General features: G+C 31.3%; 4 protein-coding genes and 1 non-coding gene across 5 annotated transcripts; 3 read left to right on the top strand and 2 right to left on the bottom strand.

Moving 5' to 3' along the window:
• Positions 1–1,279: 1,279 nt before the first annotated feature.
• Positions 1,280–2,546, bottom strand: LOC146941101 (RING/U-box superfamily protein). The gene has a single exon (XM_085754884.1). The coding sequence runs from the start codon at positions 2,178–2,180 to the stop codon at positions 1,467–1,469; it is 714 nt and encodes a 237-aa protein (XP_085611010.1). The 5' UTR covers positions 2,181–2,546; the 3' UTR covers positions 1,280–1,466.
• Positions 2,547–2,607: 61 nt separating this feature from the next.
• LOC146941100 (uncharacterized) lies at positions 2,608–4,299 on the bottom strand. The gene is made up of 3 exons (XM_085754883.1): positions 4,146–4,299; positions 3,259–3,359; positions 2,608–3,146 (listed from the first exon to the last, which is right to left on the bottom strand). The coding sequence occupies exons 1-3, from the start codon at positions 4,241–4,243 to the stop codon at positions 2,623–2,625; spliced, it is 723 nt and encodes a 240-aa protein (XP_085611009.1). The 5' UTR covers positions 4,244–4,299; the 3' UTR covers positions 2,608–2,622.
• A 6,883-nt stretch (positions 4,300–11,182) lies between these two features.
• Positions 11,183–11,993, top strand: LOC146941099 (uncharacterized). Its single transcript, XM_085754888.1, has one exon. It carries the CDS (start codon positions 11,198–11,200, stop codon positions 11,915–11,917), a length of 720 nt encoding a protein of 239 aa, XP_085611014.1. The 5' UTR covers positions 11,183–11,197; the 3' UTR covers positions 11,918–11,993.
• Positions 11,994–22,026: 10,033 nt separating this feature from the next.
• Positions 22,027–24,498, top strand: LOC146941098 (TRAM, LAG1 and CLN8 (TLC) lipid-sensing domain containing protein). Its single transcript, XM_085754887.1, has 3 exons — positions 22,027–22,342; positions 23,408–23,685; positions 23,899–24,498. Exons 1-3 carry the CDS (start codon positions 22,087–22,089, stop codon positions 24,214–24,216), a joined length of 852 nt encoding a protein of 283 aa, XP_085611013.1. The 5' UTR covers positions 22,027–22,086; the 3' UTR covers positions 24,217–24,498.
• A 703-nt stretch (positions 24,499–25,201) lies between these two features.
• On the top strand, positions 25,202–25,286 carry TRNAM-CAU (transfer RNA methionine (anticodon CAU)). Its single transcript is given in 2 exon segments — positions 25,202–25,239; positions 25,251–25,286. It is a non-coding gene; the product is annotated as a tRNA-Met (tRNA).
• The last annotated feature ends 1,883 nt before the right edge of the window (positions 25,287–27,169 follow it).

The following is a 27,169-nucleotide window of genomic DNA, read 5'->3' as shown; positions in this document are numbered from 1 at the left end:
CACCCATACTAATAAGTTTCTCTAGGCACTTGCTAAAGAAGTTGTGTGGTCAATTAGTCAACACCTTAAAAATATCATTTTTAACGTAAAATCTCCTTTTTTTGGTATCTTTAACAAGCGCTCTAGAGATACATGTTCGCATTTTCCATATATTAAAGAAAGGTAATAACATTTTCTTTCTTTTTTAATTAACTTATTCACTATTATCATGAATATATAGTGAAAAATATAAATTTGAGAGTAATATAAGTAAGAAGGAGAATTTCAACAATAATAATAAAAATTACTTTAAAAATTGACACTTATTTACAGATTTTTTGTCTCAAATGTGTGTGAAACGTACGAAATATCTGATACTACCACCAATATAGGTACAAGTACTTTTTTCTTTTTCCTTTAAAAAAAGTACTTTTTTCTTTTGTTTATATATAGATTCATTTGACAAGTGAGTACAATTCATTAAAAATTTCAGCCGTTATTTAAATGCATGCATGCACAATCATCAATGTCGTCTTTTCAAGATTAAAATTAATCTGGTTTTGTCTTTTTATGTTTAGAATTTCTGAGTTTGTTCATTGACACCAATAAAGTAAAATGTTTCCACTTTATCCTCGCAGAGAACCTTCTGTTAATTATAATTTTCTTTTGAAAATGTTCTCTTAATTATTATAGCTTTTCCATTAAAACAATCTTTGAAGTGACTCTTACGGTTGATGCTCTTTTCATTTTCTTGCAACTGCATAATGTGGTGGCGTTTCTAGCAACCTTACCATATTTTATTTGTTTGTTTGTCTTTTTGTTTCTTATGCTATAAATTTTTAATAATATCTATTTGTCTTTAATCTATTAATGAATTGTTCAATGTTTTGTGACTAGGCCAACACATCGCATGCACTAAACTACAAAATGTGTGGTATATAATATATGATATATAACCTTTTGCAAGTTGCATAGCATGATAGTCACCAAAGAAACAGTTACAACCTTGCCTTCTCCATGTTCCATCACGCATGCATATTTTGGAATTTATTGATAACAGTTATCTGATATTAGGATTGAGACACTGTTCCAAATCTCTTAGATTATTTGATGTAAAAAAATACAGATTGCAATCTCATTGTTTTGTCATTTTAGTGTCAAAGAATCTCTATTTTGTTTTTTTGGTTACAAAGTTTAGGTGGGTTAATACCACCAGGTATTCTCTCTCTCTATTTTGTTTGAACATAAAGCAATGCAACAAGCAAGTCTTTAATTCTACATTAGCTGTTGAAAAATGGCATAATAAAACTTGAACAGCACTTTCATTTTCAGTTTAGTGGGAAATTATTCAATTCAATTTACAATGGGAATTTTGGAGCATTAATGAAGAATTTAATTTTCTGGGAATTTATTGTTTTTCATTCAAATGAAGATTACAATAAATTGAACATATAATTACAAATTAATTCTAAAATACAAATAATTCATCAAGTGTTCTTAGCCTCCTTGTTGGGAGTTGATACTTCATTGCTACAGATTGGACAAACCTTCTTAATTTGAAGCCACTTGCTTATACAATCTGTATGATAAGGATGGTCACAATGAAGTGCAACCAATGCTTCACCTTCTTCATATTCAATCTGACAAATCACACAACGATCTATTCCACTTGTGCTTTCAGCAATTTTGCAAGTATAAGGGTGTAAGCAAGAAGAGATTTCATTAGCTGGTAATCCTCTCTTTTCTTCTCCTATGAAGTCTCCTAATTCAATCAACTCTTCATAAGATAATTCATCTGGATCAACCTCATCTTCTTCCAACTCCATTTCATCGTCGTCATAATCATCATCATCAATATTGCTTCCTTCATCTTCAAGAAACTGAAGCTCGGTTTCGAATTCCTGACTAAATGAGAAATCAGCATCACCAATATCATCATTACTAAAAGAGGAGTCACTTACATCTTCATCACTTTCACTTTCAATGGTTGCTAGATTTGTGAATGTTGTTCTCTCTAACTCTTGTTCTTGCAAGCCAATTGCTAGAACAAAATCAGAGCTAACTTCCTCAAGTTCAGTGTATGGATTTTTTTCGGAAGATTGTTTTCCCTCTTCGCGTTCCATTGAAGAAAAAAGTATTACGGTACGAGTGAGGGAATGAGAATAGAACACGACCCTTGAGGTATTTGAGGAGATGAACATATAGAAGCATAATTTTTAAGACTCTTTTGAGATGAAGAAACTTCAAAGTCAAGTAATGGAAATCCTTTTGTATGGATTCATTATATTCCAGATTCTTGTCTATTTCAAGGTCCTACCTTAGCATTACCAATATAATGGTCATAAACTTTGGACTTTCTTTTTGGATAAGGTAACCTTTTGTGCAAAGCAATATAGCAAAACATCCTCCATAAGTAGCAATATACCTTACTCCAAAACAGAACCTTTATTTTTGCATTACATTATTACTATGCATATATTTGTCAATTTCTTGAGACAGATAAAACGTTCATACTTGAATACCATCTCATTATGAATGTTAAGATCAAAGAAATAAGAAGGAAACAAAAAATGTGTTTTAATTTCTAATACAAACAAGCATACATTAAATAGTGGTTAATATTATACACCCTTTTGAATTATTCTATTGTCTTTGCCTTCTAATAACTCTTTTCCTATTATTCATACCTTTTCTAGCAAACTTTGATGTTTGTGTTACCTTAATGTCATGGACCATGCCTTTGTAATTACCATGCTTAATTACATTGCTTGAGCAACAAGGATCTCTAATAATATGATTACTTTTATTCTTATAACTAAAATCTCTACTAATTTCAACTTGAGCACGACCCCTCTTAGGCTTCAAAGACTTTCTTAAGTGGTGGCCTTTATAGTCTCTTCTTCTACACGAAAACGATCTGCTTAATTCTGCAGATGCTGGAAAATGGTACGAAAGGCTTTCGTCAATGTATTCTTCTTCATTCATTTCCATTCTAAACTTTCTTCTCCTCCTCCTCTTGACATTGTGTAGTTTAACACATAAGAAAGTGCATGAATACACCCAAATGTGGAAACAAGAAGAGAAACATGCCCATATCAATTTGCAAGAAGAGTGACATAGACATCTAAATATGCCCAATTTATGCAGTACATATAAGAACAACAAAACTGCAAGAAAACAAAATATAGCCAAGTTAATATGCACAAAATATTAATAAAAATAGGTTGCAATCTGAAATTGAAACATGTTGTAATGAAATAGCAAAACAACTGAACTCACCAATGTACAATAGAACAAATACCACGGCCAACCTCAATAGATTAGCAACACAAAAATTCTCGATATAACAAAAGAGATCCCATGTTGGTCCACATACTGAACTGAAAACATATATACCAAGTAAGAAGTCGGTTCTCTGCTGCAGGAGAGGCACACATTTACAAGCATTATATGATATAAGCTAGGTAGTTAATTTTAGATCAGGCCCAAATTACACAATAACAAAATCATTTATAACGAACCAAGAAATTGAGCTCAAGTGGTTAATAAGTTACACCAGATGACGAATTGTTCGGGAGAACCAAGGTAATCTAGATCGGATGGTCGAAATTATAAACTTTGCAATGCAATCACTAACACCTAATCCATTTCAGAAAAGTGAAGACGTACCCTTTAAAACACTGCACACAAAACCTCTATAGAACTGATACTTCTTATTCAAGACAAGTTCGGTGTCCGACATAACACTAACACATATGTTACATTCAATTAATTCATTTTCTTAAATAATTACCAATGTTAACATGTATGTGTCTTACCCTTTGTTCTGTCCGACACAACACTAACACATGTTACGTTTCAATTAAAATATTTTCTTAAATAATTACCAATGTCTTTTAATAAAATAATACCAATGTCAACATATCCATGTCGTACCCTATGTCGGTGCTTTATAGCACAAAATAAAACTACTCTTGAACTAGATAAACTTAGCCTCTAAAAAAAACTGTATGAACTTGTATAACTGCCCCACATAGAACTACAAAATTTAAAACCCACATAGACATGGTTAAAATTGTATACCCTTTTCTAATATATGGTTGTGTAAATAGCATTATGAAATTCAACCATAATTTTGTGAAAGGCAACAATAAAGTATATATTACCTACAAGACTTTCCTGAAAGAAATTCAAGTGGAGAACTGAAAATTTTTCCAACAGCTTCTCCAATGCCTGAACCAAACGATTCAATGACATTGCCCATGCACAAATGAGAAATATAATGACTCCTTTCCTGTAACTTTGGATGATAAAACACAGAAAAAGGTTAATTTTGCATTTCAATTTTTTGATCAATAATTTTTGCATTTCAATACAATGCACTCAATCGAGAGGTTAAAAAAGCAATGGTAACTGATAACCGCTATTTTTGCCAAGAATGGGCCTCATAGTTCATTACTCAAACTATTGGGCCTCTATTTAACCCATCTTATCAAACATTTTTTTTACCCTATACACCTACAGTTGTACCTTCACCCCTACAAAACACTAATAATTTCAATTTGTCTTTTTTGTCCTTTAACTTTTTTCACCATCGGTCTCAACATTTCCAAATTCAGCATGAGTTCACCCCTACAAGGCACTTCAGATAGGTTTTCCGCGGAACACTATAACTTACATTTTCAGCTTGTTATTTTTCCGAAGCATTCTTAAAGTGTGTTCCAGCTTTTTGATTATAATTTCCGAGAAAATCCTACCTTTTTGGTTTCCGAAGCTCTAAACTAATACACTTCAAAACTATATACTAGACTATTTCGTATAACCTTTTTTCTTAAGGATACTTCGTATAACCTATCCGGTATGATATTTTTACGTTGAACCGAGAACACTTTAATTATGTTTTCCGGTTTTTAATAAAAAATTTCAAAAATTCCTTTCTTTGAGATTTATTTTTTATTTAGAGTTAAATAAGTTTTTGGTTCTTATAAATATAGTCAATTTAGTTTTTTGTCCTCATAACAAATTGCATGTTTCGATCCCTATAAAAAATTTCAGCATGTTGTTTTAGTCCCTATTAAATTAAAATTTGTTTGATTATGTTTAAACTTTTAAATTTTTGAATGAATTTTTAAAGACTTGTTTAAATCATTATAAAAAGTTCATTTGCAAAAAATTAACTCAAAATTTGATTTTTATGTCAAAATTTTCATTAGTTTTATCTTGAAATGATGTCGTTTAAAAAAAAATTAATTTAATTCATTACATGCTTAAAAATTCTATATTTTTATAAAAGAGTTTTTTATAATGTTCTTAAAATTTTTATAAAAAATCATTAAAAATTTAAAGGTTTAAGCATAATTAAACAAATTTTAATTAAACAAGCTTACTAAAAATACGTGCCGAATTTTTTTATGGAGACCAAAACATGTCAATGTTTTTATGAGGACTAAAAACGAAATTGACTATATATATAGGGACCGAAAACTTCTTTAATCCTTTTATTTAAACAAAAACAATCTACTTTTGTTTATTGGTTTTTTAAATAGGTATGACCATGTCTCAACTATGCAATAAAGATCAATCATGCGTAGAGACCACTCTTGCATTCACATCTACTTAAGTAAAGGTTTGGTACACGAGAAGTTGTAATAAGTTTCGCCAAGGAGGTTGGAAACAAAAATAAAGTCGTTGTTACAATTACAAGATCAACTATAGAGACTAGAGAAATAGGAAGAAGTAAAAAAAAAAATTGGATTGTGACAGAGATGGAAGGCACAAGCCACCTAAAACCTCAACACAAAGTGCTTCTAAAAAGTGTAGGTGTCCATCCAACATTAGATCGACATCGTTGAAAGATGGTTTGAGATGGAAAGTTGAGATCAAATGTGGAGTTCACAACCACGGGCTACCGTATAGGTTGGAAAGTCATGCATTTATAGGGCGTCTAATTGTAAAAGAGCATAAATATGTTAAAGATTTGACAAATCTTCATGTTCCATCGAGACACATACTTCTATCATTGCAAAAACAATATCCATAGAATGTGATTCAAATCAACCAAGTATATAAGAAGAGGAGTATGGTGGAAAAAGAGGTGAGAGGTCCTAGAATAGAGATGCAAAATTTGTTGAATTTAATAGAGGATGCGAGATTCGTGAGTTGGAATAGAAGAGATGACTCAAATGTATTGAGAGATATTTGTTAAGCGCATCCAAATTCATTCAAGCCATTGAACATGTTTTCAATTGTGTTGGTTATGGATAACATGTACTAGTACAAAACTAATGAATACAACTTTATTGTTGTTCGGAATTGTAGGTATGACATCTACATAATTGGAATTTGGTAAAGTGACATTTGCTTATAGGGTGTGCGTGGTCGGATATTTTGACCAATCAAACCATATTCATTTATAAACCACTTATGTGGATTTGGATTCATAACCATGACCATATTTTATTATGAACCGGTCACAAAACCAGATATAAATATTTTAAATTTTTTTCATTGCATTAAATTGACTTTTACGTGATATTTTGTTTATTTTAACTTCACCAATTTGGTTTCTAACTGAGTGAATCGGTTTTTTTTTAAATATTATTTTGAAAATCCATTTTGGTTTTTTGTTTATTCTGTTTTATGAGTTCATGTTGGACTCTTCTTTCTAGGGTCAAGTTTACAATTTCTACTTTCTAGGTTTTTTTTAACGAGAAATTCTGGATTCATGGTGTTGATACCAAGTTGTAGTCGGTTGATTATGTGGAGGGAGAGAGAGAGAGAGAGAGAGAGAGAGAGAGAGAGAGAGAGAGAGAGAGAGAGAGAGAGAGAGAGAGAGAGAGAGAGAGAGAGAGAGAGAGAGAGAGAGAGAGAGTTGATCAGGTGTAGGTGAGTGTATGATGCACTTGCTGTTTTTTTTTCCTTCTCATCCACAATATAAGACCTATTTATCTCTCCCACCATAGAACCCGCCCTTGATTGAAGCATAAGTGAAACCTATTAAACTTAGTAATTTAGACCCACTATTTATCTTCGTTTTTGTGGATGGCCTCTTGTTGTTTGCTTTAGATTTCAGTGCACAATTTGATTCAATTTTATAGTGCCTTAATGAAAGTCTACTTGTTCGGTTAGATTAATTTGTTTTGAGTGATGTCTCTTCAGTAGTTTTTGTGTATACATCATTCTCTTAGATTATATCCTACCATACTTTTTGAAAGAATTCTAACTCAAAAAAGGGGATGTGATATGTTTTAAATATAATGGTTTATGATATGAAGATGGGAAAAGCTCAACGTCGATGAAATTGTAAGAAAATTTTCTTGAAAACCTTATTTTGGAGGGACCAAAACCGTTGAATTTTAAAATATGGTGATAGTTTCGCAAAATGGTAAAAATAAAGGGACCAAAATTTCAATTAAGCTTGTCAATAAATTCATCATAGATTAAATCTTGTTGTTACTTTTGTTAGCATATTATTTGTATAAGTTTAGGTTTGATTTAAGATTGAATCAGGGATTGTAATTAACTTGTGTATTAAGTTTTAGAGTAATGATAATTTCATTGTGAATCTCTTGTTCAAAATTGAATTAGTACATTTATCATTGTTTAATTAGTTATCCTTATAAGCAATTGTAAAATTTTCAATAGTTAATCGAATATGGGATTTTTTTTATCAAACCACGTTTCTACATCAATATTTAAATAGAGAATCTATTCACCTTCCTTCTAGATTCACATTGTTATCGTCATATCGACTAACACTTAATATTTTTTAGGTAATCTTCTCGACTATCGGTTTCTTTAGAGAAATCAAATTTGTTTGTTCCAAATAATTTTCCTACGGAGCTAGTTCGTCATTTGAGTAGGGTCTTTGAATTTCATCTTCCATTGAACTTAGGAGCCGCTTCTTCATAAACCTAAGGGTAATACTTATTATGAACACCTTCTAAATAAGATTGGTCGTCGTCTGTCAACTTGGAGAGCAAACACTTTATCCTTTTCCATCCAAAGGACATTTGTTGTAAATAAGAAGTTATGAATCGAAACTTTGTTTAGGGTGACTCGTAACGGCCAAAGAAGATGTAATTGTGTAGCTTAAAAGATGGGTTTTCAACCTAAGGTTGATGGTAATTGTGTACTCTTATGCCCGGGAATAAAATTTAGTAAACATTAACAAACATATACATATATATTTCTATCATTTTATTTACAGTGAATCTATGAATATAACTTGAACCAAACGCTCCAATATAGATTTAAATTAACAAAAGTTTTAATGAGTTAAAGATTCTATTTTATACATACATTTGTTCTCATTATTTTGAGAGTTTAATTTATGTGCATTGTCAAAAAAAAAATGACACATGCATGCGTTGACGTGTTGCCTTATTATTGAAGGAGAGTGAAAAGTCATGCACTCTCCCTCTCTCCCCGTATATAAGCATCTATTTGATTAAAAATTTGTTCCTAAATATAATCCCATTTTCAAATTACTAATGCATTTATTATTATTTTCTTAAACATACTCCTAATTAATACTATTAACTTGTCTTTTTTTGAAAACTCTACTACTAACTTGTCTTAAAATATGAAAAGTAAAATTTAATACACATACATACAAACAAATGACAATTTGATAATATTAACACACAAAATAGACACATTAATTGCGCTTACAACTTTTCATAAAAAATGTAAAAAAGACAAAGGGAACTTATATACATGGACGAATGGAGTAATTGAAACTCATTTAGGGTATGTTTGGATAGTAGAAGGAAAGAAAGTTAGAGGAAAGAAGGTTAAAGGAAAGAAACTAAGAAGAAAGTGAGTAGAAAGTGAGATGATTTGTTGGTTGTTTGGTTATAGTGAAAGTAAGGGAGGAAAGAAAGAAATAAATTTATTAAATGACATAAATAACCTTATGTTATTGTGTTATTTAAATGATTTTCAATAAAAATACATTTAAATAATTTTGATATAAACACTATTAAAATTGGTCACAAAAAAAATGACTATCATTAGTTCTAATTTGAGCATGCTAAGAAATGTGTATAAATATTGAAAATAATAAAATATTTTATGAGAGTATGGTTCAAAAGAAGAAAAAAATTGAAATATGTGTTGTAAAAATACACAAGACCAGAGGATATTTTGATAAATGCAACAGGAATAGTGACTTTCTTTCCACTTTCGACTCCGTTTAGTGCGTAAACAATTCGACGTGGGACCCGCAAAAACTTTCTTTCCTTAGCTTTATGAAGGTGTGCCAAATGTGGAAAGAATATCATTCCACTCTCTTTCCATTCCACTCCTCTTTCTTTCCTTGGAACCAAACATAGCCTTAATGATGTTATCATAGAATATGGGCATACACCATCTTTAGCAATGATGGTGTATAGAATAAATTACTCCCTCCGTCATTTGAGTTTTAGACGCAGTTATTAAGGAAATTATTAATAGTGTTGATTTTAATGGTAAAATATGTATCATTTACTAAAACACATTTATTAATTATAGTTAGTGGAGTAGTTATAGATGATTGAAATGCAATAAGTAAGATATGTTCGTGAATAAAAGTAATGAATTGTGCATTGTTATTATAAAAGGGACATATAATTTGAGAGAAAAAAATTAAGAAAGAGGACACCTGTTGTGAGACGTAGGAAATATATTTTAAAAATTTTTACTTGACCAAATATATTAAGGTATTTTAAAAATAATTCTATTCAATATCATTAAATATGATAATTCTCTCTTTGACTTTTGACTTATTATTATTATTATTATTATTATTATTATTATTATTATTATTATTATTATTATTATTATTATTATTATTATTTTAAGGTTGATATTTCTGTATTTTCACTTTGAAATTTTAAAACTAGTTTGTTTGACTCAAATAGATAATTAGCTTAAATTAAGGTTGAATTAATTTGGAATAGCGAGTTTGATTTTTAGTCAAAATTTACTTATTCTCTCAGATAAATTCTAGATTACTAGGGTCTAATATCTTTCCTTAAGACCATAAAGTTTAAGACTAAAAATTTAAGATTTGAAGTTTACATCTTCGCTTTTACTACCATAATTTTTTTTTGGGTACAATTACCATTAATTAATTTATATATATTTAAACTACACATAAATGAAATTTGTAAATATTTTTCAGATGACATGATATATGTAAAAAAGTTAATTAATATTACATTAAAATGAATAATTTCAATAACATTATATTTCTTATTCAAACTAGAGAAAAGACGGACACTCACGTGTCCGTCTTTCCGCTTTTTTATCGCGCTAACGTTTGAAAAATATGAACGGTGTTTTTTATATGAAATTTTGATTTTGATTAAAACTACAAATATAAATGTTTGTTGCTTTCAAGTAATAACAAACCAAACTAACTTGTTTAAAAAAAAAACCAAACTAACTATGATTATCTATTTCAATGACACCAACTATATAACAAAAAACATAATCTATTTTTTTTAATGACACCAACAATAATCTTTATTATAGAAAAAGTTGTTTAAGGGTATAATTGGGATAATGAAAAAGTAACTATAAATATATTCATCTAATTTTGTTATATTTTTTAAACGATAAAGAAAAATCGTACATATATATATTCATATCGTGTTTTTAACATTTTTTTAACATTTAAATTTATATTTATCCATTTGTTGGTGCTTTAGTATTATAGGTAGGTATCCATTTGTTACATGTGTTATTTGTATTGAAAGTTGAGAGCATTTTTTGAAAGAGAAAAAGCTAGCCCAAAAAAACTGAAAAATGTTGTTTTCTTTATATATAGTATAGATAAGTTTTATAATTATTTTAGTATTATATTTGTCAAAAGGAACAAAAAAAATTGACCAAAAAGGAACAAAAGGAAGAATTGCATTAAATTTAGTATGCAATATTTATTAAATTTCAAAACTTACTATATATCTCCTTCAAACTTATTCAAACTTTTTTCCTTCAAAAAACTTATCATATATCTTTTTATTTATTTTGGAACAATATATATTATTATTATTTTTAGAATAATAAATATTAATTATTAATTTATTTATCAGTGTAATTATTGATATTTGACTATAGATAAAATAATTTTGGATATAAATATAGAGTTAAAGCAGTGGATCATATACTGTGTTTTCAAACCCTTAGGATAGATCACTATCATCTAACCAATCACAAATCAATCCATTTGATCATGTCTTCCATAGTCTACAATTATACTTGGGAAACATATTGTGCCCTTTTGGATGAAGACGAGGTAAGATTTTATCACGCCTTAGAACAAGGGCACATTGGGGATTATATTTGTATTAAGGTTCGTGTTAGACATGAACTATGTGTCAATCCCCCACAATATCCTTCTTTAATATTACCATTTGATTGGGTTTTGTATGCGCAAACCATGTTTGTACCTTATCATGAATTTCATCAAAATAGTCTATTATACATGCTAACTTATTTTTCTAATGCTATCATCCCACACGAGGCGATGTACACATGCATGCCACAAGTAATGACATATATTGATAATGTACGAAACTCTTATCCCAATCCTCATTATGAAACTCCCCGAATCCGTGTGCTCCCTTTGGTTTTGGATATTTCTGTTCGAATGTTATTTGAGAATCATAATGATTTTGTCACCAACATGGCTGTGTTGGTCAACTCAATGGGAGAGACCCAATTTGTTCCTGCAACAAAGGATGCTATTGAATCCCTTGAGAAGGTGAAGGTAGAAGATGGTGACACCATGAAAATGTGTGTTATCTGTCAAGTTGAGTTCAACCATGGCATGGAGGTTACAAAAATGCCTTGTGATCATCTTTATCACCAAGAATGCATTGTCCAATGGCTAGAAACTAGTCACATGTGCCCAACGTGTCGTCACCCCATGCCTACTTCAACTAGTGGCTGATTAGAATCAAGTTATTTAAGTTTGTTTAATTTTAATAAGTGATATCTTTTGATTAGACATTGTTATTGGATTAAAATCAAGTTATTTAAGTTTGTTTTGATAGGAGATACTTTTGTTGTAATAACATAGTTGATATGTCTTACATTTCATGTGATGTTTTACACTCTATTTTTTGTCTTAAAAGAAGTTTTTATTTTGTTTGAGAAAAAAAGTCTTTATTGATATTCAAGTTGAACTCTAGGACTTTCTTGTAATTTTTTCTTTATTAATAAATTGATAAAAATAAAAAAATTAGAATAAGTTGGCAGATTATTTTTTTGACCGTATCCATATGTATGTCTCTTTTCCAAACAGTAATTAAAATCATAATTTGTCATTGGGAGAGACTGGCCTTTACGTTAAATCTATCAATAAACCCACATTATCATTTGAAATACTTATATTTCACCATTAGTTCTTTTATTTTTGAAGATTATAAAGGCGAAACTCACATAAAATATGTAAAAAAATTTTTTGACAGACATAAAATATGGAGAATTGAAAAATTACGAGTTCAAATCGACACTACAACATATCCAACGTTCATACAGTTCTTTTCGTTATTCATTGTACTTATAGAATAATTCTTGTTTAATTTTATTACCAACAAATTAAATGTCGACAATACAAGAATGTGTATGTATTCATTTTGACCAAAAGATTTTTTTTTGACAGACATTTATTTTTGACGAGGTTTTTGACCGACATTTATTTTTTTGGTTACATTTTGACCGACATTTTGACTACAGGATTATTATTTCATTTCATTATACTCCATCCGTCATTATTATAAGCAAAAATTCACTTTTTAAAGGTTCATTCAATAAATAATGTATGTGGTTTATATATAGACCACATACATTATTTATTAAATGAATCTAAAAAGTCAATTTTTGCTTATAATAATGACCGGAGGGAGTAAATAACTAGCGAAAAGATGGCACTCACGTGTACGTCTTTCCGCTCTTTTTATTATGTTAACGTTTGAAAATCTTGAACGGTGTTTTTTTATGAAATTTTGATTTTGATTAAAATTAAAAATATAAATGTTTGTTGTTTTCAAGTTATAACAAACCCAACCAACCATGATTATCTATTTTCATGACACCAACAATATAAAAAAAATATAATCTAAATTCTTATTTTTCATGATTTAATGAATTAATTTCATATAGTTTTTTTTAAAAAAAAAAATCTTTTTTTAATGACACAACAACAACCTTTATTATAGAAAAATCGTTTAAGGGTATAATTGAGATAATGAAAAAGTATAAATGTATTTATTTAGTTTGTTACACTTTTTAAATGATAAAGGAAAAAAACCAGACATATATATATATATATATATATATATATATATATATATATATATATATATATATATATATATATATATATGGAGGACATATAATATGAGAATGACTATTTTATATGAGAATGCTGAGAATGATTATCCACCATTAGATCAAAAAAATGGTTGAGATTAAAAAGTCACATATATGCCTTCTCTTATTCTATCAATTTTCATTAACCCCATTCACGGCTTCTTCCTTCTTTGGATAATTCTCATAAACTCATCAGCCATCACCTTCACGTCTATTTGTGTATTGGATTGAAATTGATTTCATGTTTTCAATTGTCTCAATTTCATTAGGTTAAATCCTATTTCATGAATTGGGGATTCTTACTATTTTGCGGATCTCAATTGAATTAGTAATTTAATAAAAAAAATGGAATCTATGTTGTGAACAGAAGCTTTTGATGGAAATAATTAATTAGGATTTTCAAGTAAATCAATCAACAACCCTTGTTTTTTCATTGTAAGCAAATCTTGATGGATGTAGAAACTCTTTATATTGATGATGGAAAATGAAATATGTCGTGTTTTTTTTTCTTTTATGAAGAACTGTTCTTTCTAATTGGATGGTATTGCTATCGAATCATGAAGATGAAGAGATGGTGGATTGGAGAAGATGAAAGAATAAGTTTATGAAAATTGATAGAATAGGGACATGTACATGTGTTTCAAAATGAAGCTTTTTAATCACAACCATTTATTTTTAATCAAATGATTATTAATCATTCTCATCGTTCTCATATAAAATAGTTATTCTCATAGTATATGTCCTCTATATATATGTATATATGTGTGTATGTATGTATATATATATATATATATATATATATATATATATATATATATATGTATATGTATGTATGTATATATATGGGATTTGCTAGAACACACCCACTAGTTTTTATGTGGGAGTGTTTTAGCAAGCTACACCTTAAAGTGTATTTAACTACTTTTTAGTTATAACTTGCTAAAACACACCTTCTAAAAAATAAGTGGGTGTATCCTAGCAAATGCCTATAGGAGTTGCTAACATACACCCCCTTATTTTTTAGAAGGTGTGTTTTAGCAACATTCACCTTAAGGTGTATTTAACAACTTTTTAGTTATATTTTTGCTAAAACACACCTTAATAAAATCTAGTGGGTGTATCCTAGCAAACCCATATATATATATATATATATATATATATATATATATATATATATATCGTGTTTGTTACATGTTTTTAATATTTAAACTTATTCTTTTCTATTTGTTATATGTGTTATTTGTATTGAAAATTAAGGGCATTTTTCGATAGAAAAAGTCAGCCCAAAAGAGCCGAAAGATGTTGTTTTCTTTATATATAGTATAGATATTAACAATACAAAACATTTTATCAACCACACGTTCTTCAGGTTTGGCATCTTGCGGGGCTACCACGATCTTCTCACACGTTCCTTTGGATTATTTGGCTAGCTTGTGTCTGGGTTATCTAGAAGGAGCGGAACAACCGGATTTTTAATCATAAAGCATTGGATTCACATAGCATTGCGGACAAGTTCAAAAGGCAATCCTACATTTGGCTAAAATCAAATATGCATACATTTCTTTTTAGCTTTCTTGATTGGTGGCAACATCTTTTGTCTTGTATGGGTGTTATGGTGTAATGTTGTTATTACTTCATGTTACTTTGTTGCGGTGTTCTATTTTATGGCAACTGACGACTTGACATTGTAATTGTTTTGGATGTTTGTCTTTGCACGCCTTGCGCGAGATGAAACACCTTTGGTAATGTTATATATTCAATTTTGGCTTGTTTAAAAAAACAAAACATTTTATCAAAATAAAAAAGAAGTTAACGTGCAATATAAAATTTGAGATATAGCATTATTTTTTGGATCAAATAAAATTAAAGATATAGCATTGAGTATATATTGACTAAACTCTTACTAGCTACCCCTATAAAAATAAAATAAAAACTCTTACTCGCTAGAGTACAGAAAATCCTTTTTTTTTCTTCTTCTATTTAGTAAATTCAATATGTTGTTTGTCAGTTTAGTTTCTTACTTTCTTTGGTTTAAAAGCAAAGATTTAGCTAGATGATTGAAGTTCTTTTACTTCTTATGGATAGTCATGTCTTGTTTTCTCATGTGTAATCTGGGTTGAAGCCCTCTCCTATCTTTTATTGCTTTCTTTTACCTTTAAAAAAAAAAGTAAATTTAATGGAAAAGTTTTTTCCAATAATCTACTAAATTTGTCCAACACAAAAGGTATCTAAATTGCTTTTACAAAGTCGGATGATATACTCTGAACCACTGCTTCGTAAAAATTGAAGCTATCAAGTAATAATTTAGAATCAACTCAAAAAATAACATATGTGATAGCTAATGATTTCAAGGATTTCAGGATTTCGATTAGATTGCGTCAAAAATATGAGTTGGACTGGTTAATATGATTCCATAGAAAAATGATTTGGAATATTTCTTTTATTGATAAAACAAGTAAGGTACATACCATGTGTTTGCACTGGTCACTTGCATTTTTGTGTATGTTTTGAAGGAAAAAAATTACCTCCATCAAAAAAATAACTTTAATTATGCCCCCATTATGAGAAAATAATTGAAATTACAACAACAATCAAGTTTTATTACACTAAGTAAAGTCGACAATATGGATCAAATGATGTTTTGATTTTTCTTTTGATTTTCATTATTGGTGGTCTTCACCGTCCCTATATATATAGGGCATACCACATTGTAGTTGTGGCTCTTGTTTTTTGTTTTGTATTGTTCCTCTTTAGCACATCTTCGATGAGTTTGGATTTAAATTCCGGTCTTTTTCTCCAAACCCGCCAAGCAAATTAGAGTTGTATTTTCTTGTAACAGTATGTGCGTTGCACATAGGGGCATGTGTGAGGCGCATAACATCTGACGCTGAGCGAAAATGCTCTCTACCCATGCGCATGGCGCGTATGAGACGCGTGGCCTCTCGCCCCAAGTGCAAATTTTACCTTTTTCTTCATTCTTCGAGTGCTTTCTTCCTCCAACTTTTCTTGAAATTTGGGATAGAATTTCTACAACTCGTAATGTCTTCAAAGCTTTCCCCGAACATTGATAATCTTCATTTCATGTCATACAAAACTTCATGACGTGTCTTGTTTGCTTATTTACATTTTTTATTAATAAAAGACTAAAACACCTATGAAATTATCTGGTTCATAGAAGAAATGAAATTACATGTCTTGATTGAAAACATTACAAAATGTCCGTTAAATCATGAACAATGTAACTTCTCTAAAACTCCTCTATTATGACTCGAATGTCTAATAAAATAACTGAAAAACATGTTAAAATTAACTTAAGATGATATGTACGTCATCATTTAGGGATTTTACGTCAATAAATGTATCATTTTAAATTCTTTTGAATACATTTATTTTTGTTGATTTCATTAATATATGTGTTTACGTGTGCACATCAATGTGTGTGTATCTATATGCATGAAAACATAAAATATATCTGACTAAAAACTAAATAATTCAATATATAGATACATGTTATTTTAGGAATCAAAATAATGTTTTAGGTTGTATCTTGTTTTAGATTTTTTGATATATTTTTAAACTTACATTTTCAGTCTTATTTATTTTCGTATCCGAGTCTTATTTTAAGGTCAGATTTTGCATTTATACCAGTTTAACTTGTCTCAAAAACTTATTGAAGTACATCATTCGAAATATATTCATGAGTCGAAATATATTCATGATATATTTTTAATCTTTTTTTTGACCTTTTTTTTTTTTTACGTATCCGAGTTTTATTGAAGTACATCATTTTTTTTGACCAATTGATGAGTCGAAATCTAAATAGCTAGTAAATATATATATATATATATATATATATATATATATATATATATATATATATATATATATATATATATATATATATATATATATACAACCAAATAGTTTAGGCATGTACATTCAGGGTGACAAAGTATAAAAACTTGGTTCATCGTGCAATCATCTCAATTAAAGCCCCGATTGGATTGACTTATTTTCGAGTTTATGTAAAACAATTTATGCAAATTAATTAGCTTCTACGTGTTATTCATTAGCTTGCCAAAGTAGTTTATGAAAAAATAGCTTATAAAAGATACAATTTTTGTTATTGAGAACTTTTGATTAACATACAATCTTATTTATTTTTATAAACTAATTTTCATATGCTCGAAAATAAGCCATCCAAACGGACCCTAAGTTTCAACACTCGACGAATTCTCACATTTTAAATTGGTGACCGTTTGTCTATCAATATATTTTAGTTCAACATTGGAAGTCAAATCACTTTTTTAGATTTAATTATTTTAAAATGATATACATTTGCTTTAGTTTCATTTTTATGGGCAGTGATACTCAAATTTTTTTATCATTGATAAATAAGAATTCTCATTTTAATTATTTGAATCCAGTCATGTTGATCGCCCGGGCTGGAAGACATGCATTTTTTATCTCTTTCTGTTAGAGAGGGGGCTGGTTTGGTTAAGCCGTTCTCCGTGGAAGAAATGAAGGCGAAAGTGTGGGAGTTTGATAATTTTAAATGTCCAGGTGCGGATGGTGTTACTTTTGGTTTCATAAAAAAAAATTGGGACATTCTAAAGGATGACGTGTTGTGTTTTTTGGTGGAATTTCATAGGAATGGAAGGTTGACCAAAGGGATAAATAGTACTTTCATTGCTCTTATCCCTAAGGTTGATAGTCATCAATGGTTGAATGACTTTCACCCTATTTCTTTGGTTGGAAGTTTGTATAAAATTTTGGCGAATGTTCTTGCTATAATATGCTTCGATTGGTGATTGGTTACGTTATCTCGGACTCTCTACTGCTTTCATTAAAGGTCGTCAAATTCTTGATGGCATTTTGGTGGCTAATGAGGTTGTCGACGAAGCTCGTAAACACAAGAAAGAATTGTTACTTTTTAAGGTGGATTTCGAGAAAGCCTATGATTCTATAGATTGGAATTATTTAGATGCGGTGATGCCGAAAATGGGGTTCCCGACTCTTTGGCGGAAATGGATTAAAGAATGCATTGGTACGGCTTCAACTTCGGTTTTGGTTAATGGTTCTCCTACCGAGGAGTTCTACTTGGAGAGGGGGTTGAGACAAGGCAAACCCCTATTTCCCTTCTTATTGCTTCGCTGCGAGAGGGGTTTCGTGTTTTGATGGAATCTTTATCGCTTAATCATTTTTTTACCGGTTATACGGTCGGTGGTAGTGATCGGTGGTGGTGTCTCATCTTTAATTTGCATATAATACTTTAATTTTAGGAGAAAAATCTTGGGCTAACATTCGTGTTATGCGGGTTGTTCTTGTGTTGTTTGAAGCATTGTCTCGTCAAGGTAAACTTTTCTAAAAGTCGGTTGGTAGGCGTCGGTGTCCCCGGTTCTTGGTTAGCGAAGCCGCTTTGGTGTTGAATTATAATGTTGGCTTTTTACCCGTTGTGTATCTTGGCTTGCCTATTGGAGGTAATGTGAGACATTTGACTTTTTGGGAACCGGTGCTTAACCGCATTAAACCTAGACTGTTTGTGTGGAACTCGCAAGTGGTCAACCGGTTCTGTTGAAGTATGTCCCGTCATCTCTACCCGTTTATGCTCTATCTTTTTCAAGGCTCCTTCAGTATCGTCTCCTCTATTGAATCTATTTTAATTTTTTTTTTGGGGGGAGGACCACAAAAAAATATCTTGGGTTGATTGGAACACCGTTTGTAGGAGTAAGGAGGTTTGTGGTTTGGGGGTAAGGAGAATTAGAGAGTTTAGTGTTGCTTTATTGGGGAAGTGGTGTTGGAGGTTATTGGTGTATATAGGGAGATTGTGGTTTAGGGTGTTGTCGGCACGGTATGGTGTGGAGGGAGGGCATGTGTTGGATGGAGGGAGAGAGGACTATAATTGGTGGCGTGATATAGTTGCCTTGCGTAGAGAAGGTTTGTTTGGTGATAATGTTAGTCATTCGATTGGAAACGTAAATTGCACTTCTTTCCGGCCGGATGTCCGGGTTGGTGGTGTGTCGTTTAGAAGGTGTTTAGCAAATTATTTGAATTATCGTTGTTTAAAGTGGGAGACCGTGTCCGAGATGTGTCACTTGGGTGGGGGGGGGTTGCGCGTGACGCGTAGAGTTGGAGGGGAGGTTATTTGCGTGGGAGGAGGAGTTGGCAGGGGAGCTTACACTTTTACTTCAAAATGTAAATTTGCATGTTGACAAGAAGGATACATGGCTTTGGTATTTGGATACTTCTCGTGTTTTTTCTATTCGTAATGCTTATCATTTCTTGGCGGCACAACCTCACGTTACGGTTGCGGTGACATCGACATCGTTTTGGAATAAGGATATTCTAGTGAAGGTAGTGCTTTTTGCTTGGCGTCCGTTTCGAGATAGGTTACCTACAAAGGATAATTTATTTCGCCGTGGATTTATTGATAACGCTTATTGGATGTGTGTTTCGGGTGCGGTTCATTGGACAATTCATCTAATTTATTACCGCATTGTCCGCCGTTTTGGATTAGTTTGGAACTTTATTTATAGGTGGCTCGAAATTTCTATGCTTACACCTTGTTTCGTAGCGGATCATTTTAATCAATTTACATATGTTGTTGGTGGTGCTAAGGCACGACGATCAATTATGCGCAGTGCTTTGGTTTGCTACGGTGTGGGAAATTTGGAAAGAAAGAAACAACATGATATTCAATGCAAAATAATGCTACATTTTACAATTGGTGGATAAGATTAAGGCACTTTCCTTTGTGTGGTTGAAGGCGAAATTTGTCTCTCTTCCATTAAATTTTCATGGATGGTGGCTTAGTCCATTTACTTTGTTGGGCATTGACTAGTAGTTTTTCTTTCTTTCCGTGCTTTGGTGGTTTTTTCGGTGTTAGCATGTACATATTGTTATGACTCTTTTGTTCTTCCTTGGTACACCTTATGCTAGGAAGAACATTTTGATTTGGTATTATATTCCATTTTAGCCTTTTCAAAAAAAATAAATTGAATCATCATGTTTCATTTGTCTTTTATGTAATGTAACATGAAGATGCACGCGGAGTTGTATTATGATTGACGGTCGATTTTATGGGTAAACCGACATCTTAGAAATGAGATTAAGGTTGATACTAGGAAATGGTTTTCGTCCCCGAATTTATAAGGACCAATCAAATTTGTCCTCCAATTTGTTGATATAGTTAAGTAGTCATTGAATTTGTCAAATGTCAATCAATTTCGTAATGATGCCGACGTGGACCATTAACCACTTACGTGGCTTGCCATGTCATGTCACACAACCAAGGACTAATATGACCGAAAGTGAAAAAAAAATAAAGGACAAATTTGATTGAAATGCGAGAAAATCATTGCCTTCTTCATGGTCGTTATACAACGTCTCTTTCTTTCCCAAATCTATAAAATTGAAACCTTAATTTTTCAATCTATCATCTACCGTCCAAAATCCCAAAAATTTCTTTCATTAATTAACAACCATTTATTCCCCAATTGTAAAAACTTCAAACCCTTATTTGTTTTGATTGAATCCAAAATCCAAAATCCCCAAAATTCCTTCAATTAAAATTGTTCTAATGAATCGCGAAATGATGGGTGGTGGGCACATGAGCAAAACAAGTTCTCAAAGTCGAGCTTCATCTTCAAGCTCTAGGTGTGTGTAACACCCTCATTCAACAGAGGTTGAAGATGAATGAATGTAACCTTTACGTCATAATATTACCAGCAAATTAATCCTTGAATTATTTTGAAAACATCAAATCGATCCCAACATTATATGAAAAACTATCAAATACGTCCTTGAATTATAAAAACATATATCAATTGGTGCATACAAGTTCGAACAAAGTAAAAAGTAAAGAGAGACACAATTGGAGTGCATGCTATTTAACCTCGTTTCATAATTAAGTCATTGCACTACAAGTGCAAGAATATTACTTAGCCAAAACCAACTCGGCTATGGGGTATTAATAGGTCGAAGTCATAGAAGGAGATTCTTAAATATTACATAGCCAAAAAGCAACCCAACTATGAGACATTAATAAGCCATAAGTCATACAAGAAGTTTATCTCAACACCAAGATATCCAAAGAAGTTTTGATTGAGAACCGTTTAAATTATGGCTTATTTATTCTACAAGTACTTTTGGGTATGTAATATTTAGACCTGTTTAAATTATGGCCCCTAGTTGGGTTGCTTTTTGGCTATGTAATATTTAAGAACCTCCTTATATGACTTATGACCTATTAATGCCCATAGTTGACAGTTGTCTTTTGGCGATGTAATATGTAAGAATCTATTTCTATGACTTATGACTTATTAATGCCCTATAGTTGGGTTGCTTCTAGCTAAGTAATATTCGTGCACTTGTGGTTAACGGCCCACGTCAAGACCATTAACACCTTAACTTAACGGAGGGACAAAATTGATGGCATTTGACAAAGAGCAATGTTATTTGAACAACACTTTCTTGTGACAACTTGTTGGACAACCAAATTATACAAAGAAATTTAGGTAGTGACACAAAAATTAAAACAATAGAAAGTGGAAGTAGAATGTGAAGATGAAAGAGAAAAGTTGTCACAAAAAAGTCAAAAAATTCATTGCTCAAATAACATTTCTTTTGACAAATTCAAAATTAATTGGTTATTTCAATAAATTGATCACATTTGACAACTTCATTAGTTTAGTTAGGTAAAATGTTTTTGTTGTTGGGAGAAAGGAGCATTAAAATTTGAAGGAGATGGAGGAAGGTGGAAAACGGAACGCGGTTGAGCTATTCTTCTTGGCAACTCTCATTCTCTGGCTTGCCTCTGTTTCCTTCCAGATTCTTCTCACACACCAAACACAACTTCTCTATATCATCGCCGGTTCCTTCTTTTACCAAACATCCAACACCCTTATCCGTTTCTTCTCCTCTTCAAAATCATCACTCTCTGATCCTCTCTTCGTTAACACCGCCGTATCACTTATCCACTCCCTCGTCACCTCCTCTTCAGGTTCTCTCTCTTTCGCTTCAATTCTCTCATTATTAATTTGCAGGTTTTAGCATAAGCACTTATCATGATAAGCGCTTACGTATAAGCTATTTTCCTATTTCTATAATAACAAATGGTAAAATAAAGTTAAATTATTTTCGTATAAGCTATATAAATAATCTGCTTCGTATAAACTCAAATATGTCAATCCAAACAAGCCCTATGCGTATGATTTACTTTAGACTTTGTTTGATATTGAACCTGAATCTTCTTAAGTTATTGTAGTAAGCATCAGCTTTGCGCTTGATGACCAAAATGGTCAATTTGCTTGTTAGAGTGTAAACGATTCACATTGCAATCACAGTTTTTTTTTTTTTTTAAAGGTCTGCAACATTGCAATATCATGGTTTTTCTTTTTCATGTCTGTGTGATTGCAATGCGGTCACGATTGAGACTGCATTGGACCACTATTCTCCACAATATCACAGGATTGGGACATGAACTTGATTTAAAACCTTTATAGCAATTACTGGGGTAAGTAGAGAATCAGGGGCCCTGTTTGAATAATTTACTTTTGTCAAAGATATATCCATCAAGGCCTCATCATGTTTTGTTTTGCATTGGATGATTTGTGTTATGTGTAATTGGGCCTAATTTACTATTGGTGCACTCAATTTATACCTTATATACAGACGGGTAGCGTATGAAAGAAGCACTGAATGACGAAATTAGTCACTTTCCTCCTCTTAATATTTTCTTAGGAGGTTTCTGAGCCTCAAAGCAGAGTTTATTCCGTTTCCGATATCATCATCCCTAACAATTTGAGGAGGATCATATAAAAGGCTGCGTGTATCCCTTTATTTATAAAGGATTATAAATTTTAATAGTCTTACTTGGTTAATGTATGTAAAAGAGAGAAAGACGCCAAATTTCAAAACAAATCTACACAATTCTTCTTTTTTTGTCAACACTAACTGTCTGTTCCTTTGCAATAATTAATTTTTGTTGGATTATGCACGACTCTGCTAGACGTTCATTATCCTCTCTTCTCATCGGAGTCTTGCTGTGATCTATCTTTTTTTGCAGTGATTTTCATCTTGTTCAAACAGGGGTTGAGTAATGGATTCAGCGGAATGTTTGATCACTCGCAGTTGGTTGAAGGTACTTGGCCATGGGCATTTGAAGCATTGTGTTTTTCCTGCGGTTACTTTGCATATGATCAGTGGGATATGCTTCATTACCGTTTATATAGTGGTTTGATCCCTTCTATCCTTCTGCATCATCTCGTTCTCCTTATTTGCTTCACTCTTGCTTTGTATCGAAACATCACCATCAACTACCTTATTCTCACTCTTATCTGCGAGGTAAGCATAAAACCTTCTTCTTTGTTCTATCTAATAATATGTTTGCTAAAAAAAAAACTATAGTATCAGAACTAAGAGGTCCCTTCTCCCTTTGAATGTGTGTATGTATATGTTGTTTGTTTGTGCGTCTCTGTTGTTAATCACTACTGCGTAATGCGTTAGTAGTTTTTGTTGCGAGTTTCAACTAAATACGACTTCTCTGTGATGGTAAAGCTGCATTCCATCTTTCTGCATGTGAGAAAGGTGAGACGAATGGCCGGCATTCGCGATGCAAGGAGCGTTATTGTTAAGTTAGAATGGTTTCTGAATTGGACCACCTTCTTTGTGGCAAGGTGTGTGTCTCACGTTCTCATCACAGCGAAACTCATCAAGGATGCTCACAAATTTGGAAAGGGTGTGGAGTTACCACTGGCTCTGTTTGGCATGGCTGGGATGAATATTCTCAACATTGGTCTTGGCATGGATCTCTTAAAAGCTTTTAAGAGAGAGAGGAGGTCTCAAAATGCTAATCATCGTCAACATCATGAATGATAGAAGAGAAAAAGCGCAATAAGATGCACATATTGTTCTTTTTGTACTAGTAGTAGCAGAGTCTGCCACTCGCGCTTCACTGAGAATAGAAAAAATTGTAAAAATGATGTAATATTACCTTATAATGTAGCACTTAGACAAGTCTATTATATATCTCTGCAAATTGTTGATGCAAAACAAAGCTTTTCTCTTGTTTTGTATTTATTCATTCTGGATATAATACCTTATAATGTAACACTTAGACAAGTCTATCATATATCTCCGCAAATTGTTGATGCAAAACTAAGCTTTTCTCTTGTTTTGTATTTAGACATTCTGGATATAACGTAAATATTGATCAAAAACGGTAGTCTCTCAACCCCAACAATTGCAGTATAATCCCAACAATTCAACACGAACACGATGAAAAAGAGTAGTCACTTATAAAAAAAAAAAAACAATATATTTGATGCAAAATTAGTACAACAAATTGCACAGTGTTATGATCCTAATTTCTTTTTGTTTGGTTTTAGCTTTTGTATCTTCTTTTACTAATTTGAAGATAGTTGTGAGAACATATGAATGATATCAAATTCTTTTACTAATTTGAAGATAGTGGTGAGAACATAGGAATGATATCAAATATTAGTTTAACTCTTTGTGGGCTTATAGTTGGACAAAGTAGTCAAGAAAATATATAATATCCAGAGTTTTTTTTTTTTACAGAAACATCCACATAGTTAAACGAGGATTTTCCACAATAATATTATAATATTGCCTTCGAGTGAGAGCTTTGCGCTCGCCTTCCATTGCGGTCACACTCGTCTCAAGAGACTAGTTTATACAGTTGCGCATTTAGATGATACTCGGTTCTTTTTTAATCATTTTTGCAATCCTACTTTTGCAATCTTCCACCACCCTCGTAAAGAATTGTGTTTGTATAATTGTTGATATTATTATAGATGTTTTAGTATATATATGATGAGCTTCAGTACAATATCATCAAGGGGTGGTGGCGCAGTTGGCTAGCGCGTAGGTCTCATAGCTTCTGAGTAATCCTGAGGTCGAGAGTTCGAGCCTCTCTCACCCCAACTATTTTTTTTACTTTTATGCTTTATTCTCTCTCTCTCTCTCTCTCTCTCTCTCTCTCTAACTCCTTTGCTTTGCAATTTCCGCCGACATAACATTTCACCATCAGCTTCTTTTTTCTTTTTCAGCTTCTTGTTTTTATTTTTTTTGATAAATTCCCTATCAACATATGCCTCTAATAAAACCTTTCAAAAAAATATGCCACTAATAAATAAATAAATAAATAAGTGATCATTTTTTCATTTATTGATTGACCATATTCATGATAAAAAAAATGTTCATGATAAAGGTATATTTTTTTGTCATGTTGTTTAGTGATTATACAATAATAAATTAGCATGTTCATGATAAACGTATTTTTTTGTCAAATAAATTAGCATGTTCATGATAAATGTATATTTTTTTTGCCATGTGATTTAGTGACTATACAATAATAAATTAAGATGAATATCCGGAAAACTAAAATTTCAAACCCCGATTACCGCATATATAATGCAGATGTTCCTATCAACAAAGTAATTTCACGGAGACGTTGGTAGTAAGTTTTTACATATCCGTTTCACTCTCCTTTATTGGTTTTCTTTGGTTTTCATGTAATAGTAGTCCCTCCTTTAATATTAGATGCTTTTTAGAATAATGTAAAAACATGTAACTTAGAAATAAAGTTCATTGCGCATGTTAATCGATTGATAAAAGGGAGACAATTGTCACACGTGCAATTGAACTACATATCAATCGAGCGAAAGATGTGTCAAATCCAAAAGAGAAACAAACAATTGATCCGTTGATCACGGATTTCATTTGTGTGACGTTGTGGTGAAAATGTCATATGATATTGTACAACCACAATCTTTTTTTTTTGAAAGAAAAAGATTTCTCATCAAATCAAAGTACACACAATCTAACATGTGGATTTCTCATTTTTAAATAAAATAAAAAAGGTCTTGTAAAAAAGAGAGAAGAAAACAAAAACAAAAAACCAACGTGTCACATCAGTAATGGACGATAACGTCACATGACATTCCCACCACAATGTCACACAAGTGGGTGATCAATTAAACACTAATTTTGGCACGACGACACTACAAACAAAAACTATATCAAGTCACCCTAATAAAGTTTTATACTCATGTTTGCATGAAACTAAGTAAATTATCTCGTAAAATCAAAGTACATAGTTGACATTGTCATTACATGTCAACGTATAATTTTGATCTTAAATAACTTTATTAATCTCTTAGAAAAAATATAACAATTTGGTATTTTGAAAATATTCATCGAGATAAATCCAACGACATCTTATATAACATTATTTATCTTTGTATATTAATATAAAAATATGAAAAGTATATTAGAATAACAGTGCACATTTTTAAACAGGTAATGTATCGAAGGACGTAGGAAGTAAGTTGTTTCTTACAAGTAAATCATTCATGGGTAAATCAACATTCAACGACTCATTTTATTGAACTTTTTATTCTAAAATAATTAGTATTTTTTACGTGGAATATCTTCCACCTTTGGAGGACGTGTTAAATGACGATTTGTCAACACCAGATTTCCCTATCGAATCCTCCTATCAACTGGGAGCCCATCTAACTTTGTCTAATTGCGAGTTTAAAATTCTGGACACGTATTAAAGCCAAGTCTTATATAGGACACGTATCCCTTGTCCTAACTCCCAAGCATCGTCGCTTTTCCATGGTACAAACCACAAAGTACAAACAATTGCATACGTACTCACTTCATGAGGAAAAAATGAGAAATTTAACTTAGACAGTAGTTAATTGGAATTCCGTTTGTAATGTTTGTGTTAAACTTAAACTCATTAGTAGTCTCATTCTAAAGACTATAGTGTATATATTAGATGAGAGTCTTATAGCTT

The sequence above is a fragment of the Medicago sativa genome, chromosome 3, assembly GCF_051527215.1.
Source record: "Medicago sativa cultivar Bolivia chromosome 3, Bolivia_mono, whole genome shotgun sequence".
NCBI lineage: Eukaryota > Viridiplantae > Streptophyta > Magnoliopsida > Fabales > Fabaceae > Medicago > Medicago sativa.
Note: the sequence above shows the minus strand (reverse complement) of the source record. Positions and strands in the feature narration are given on the sequence as shown.

Excerpts from the sequence above, each read along its gene's own strand:
- LOC146941100 (XM_085754883.1), bottom strand. The coding sequence starts at position 4,243 with ATGGGCAATGTCATTGAATCGTTTGGTTCAGGCATTGGAGAAGCTGTT. Across the intron at positions 3,360-4,145 it reads CTTTCAGGAAAGTCTTGTAG|TTCAGTATGTGGACCAACAT; the intron begins GTAATATATACT and ends ATATGTTTTCAG. Across the intron at positions 3,147-3,258 it reads ATTTGTTCTATTGTACATTG|TTTTGTTGTTCTTATATGTA; the intron begins GTGAGTTCAGTT and ends GTTTTCTTGCAG.
- LOC146941099 (XM_085754888.1), top strand. The coding sequence starts at position 11,198 with ATGTCTTCCATAGTCTACAATTATACTTGGGAAACATATTGTGCCCTT.
- LOC146941101 (XM_085754884.1), bottom strand. The coding sequence starts at position 2,180 with ATGTTCATCTCCTCAAATACCTCAAGGGTCGTGTTCTATTCTCATTCC.
- LOC146941098 (XM_085754887.1), top strand. The coding sequence starts at position 22,087 with ATGGAGGAAGGTGGAAAACGGAACGCGGTTGAGCTATTCTTCTTGGCA. Across the intron at positions 22,343-23,407 it reads CCTCGTCACCTCCTCTTCAG|TGATTTTCATCTTGTTCAAA; the intron begins GTTCTCTCTCTT and ends CTTTTTTTGCAG. Across the intron at positions 23,686-23,898 it reads TTCTCACTCTTATCTGCGAG|CTGCATTCCATCTTTCTGCA; the intron begins GTAAGCATAAAA and ends GTGATGGTAAAG.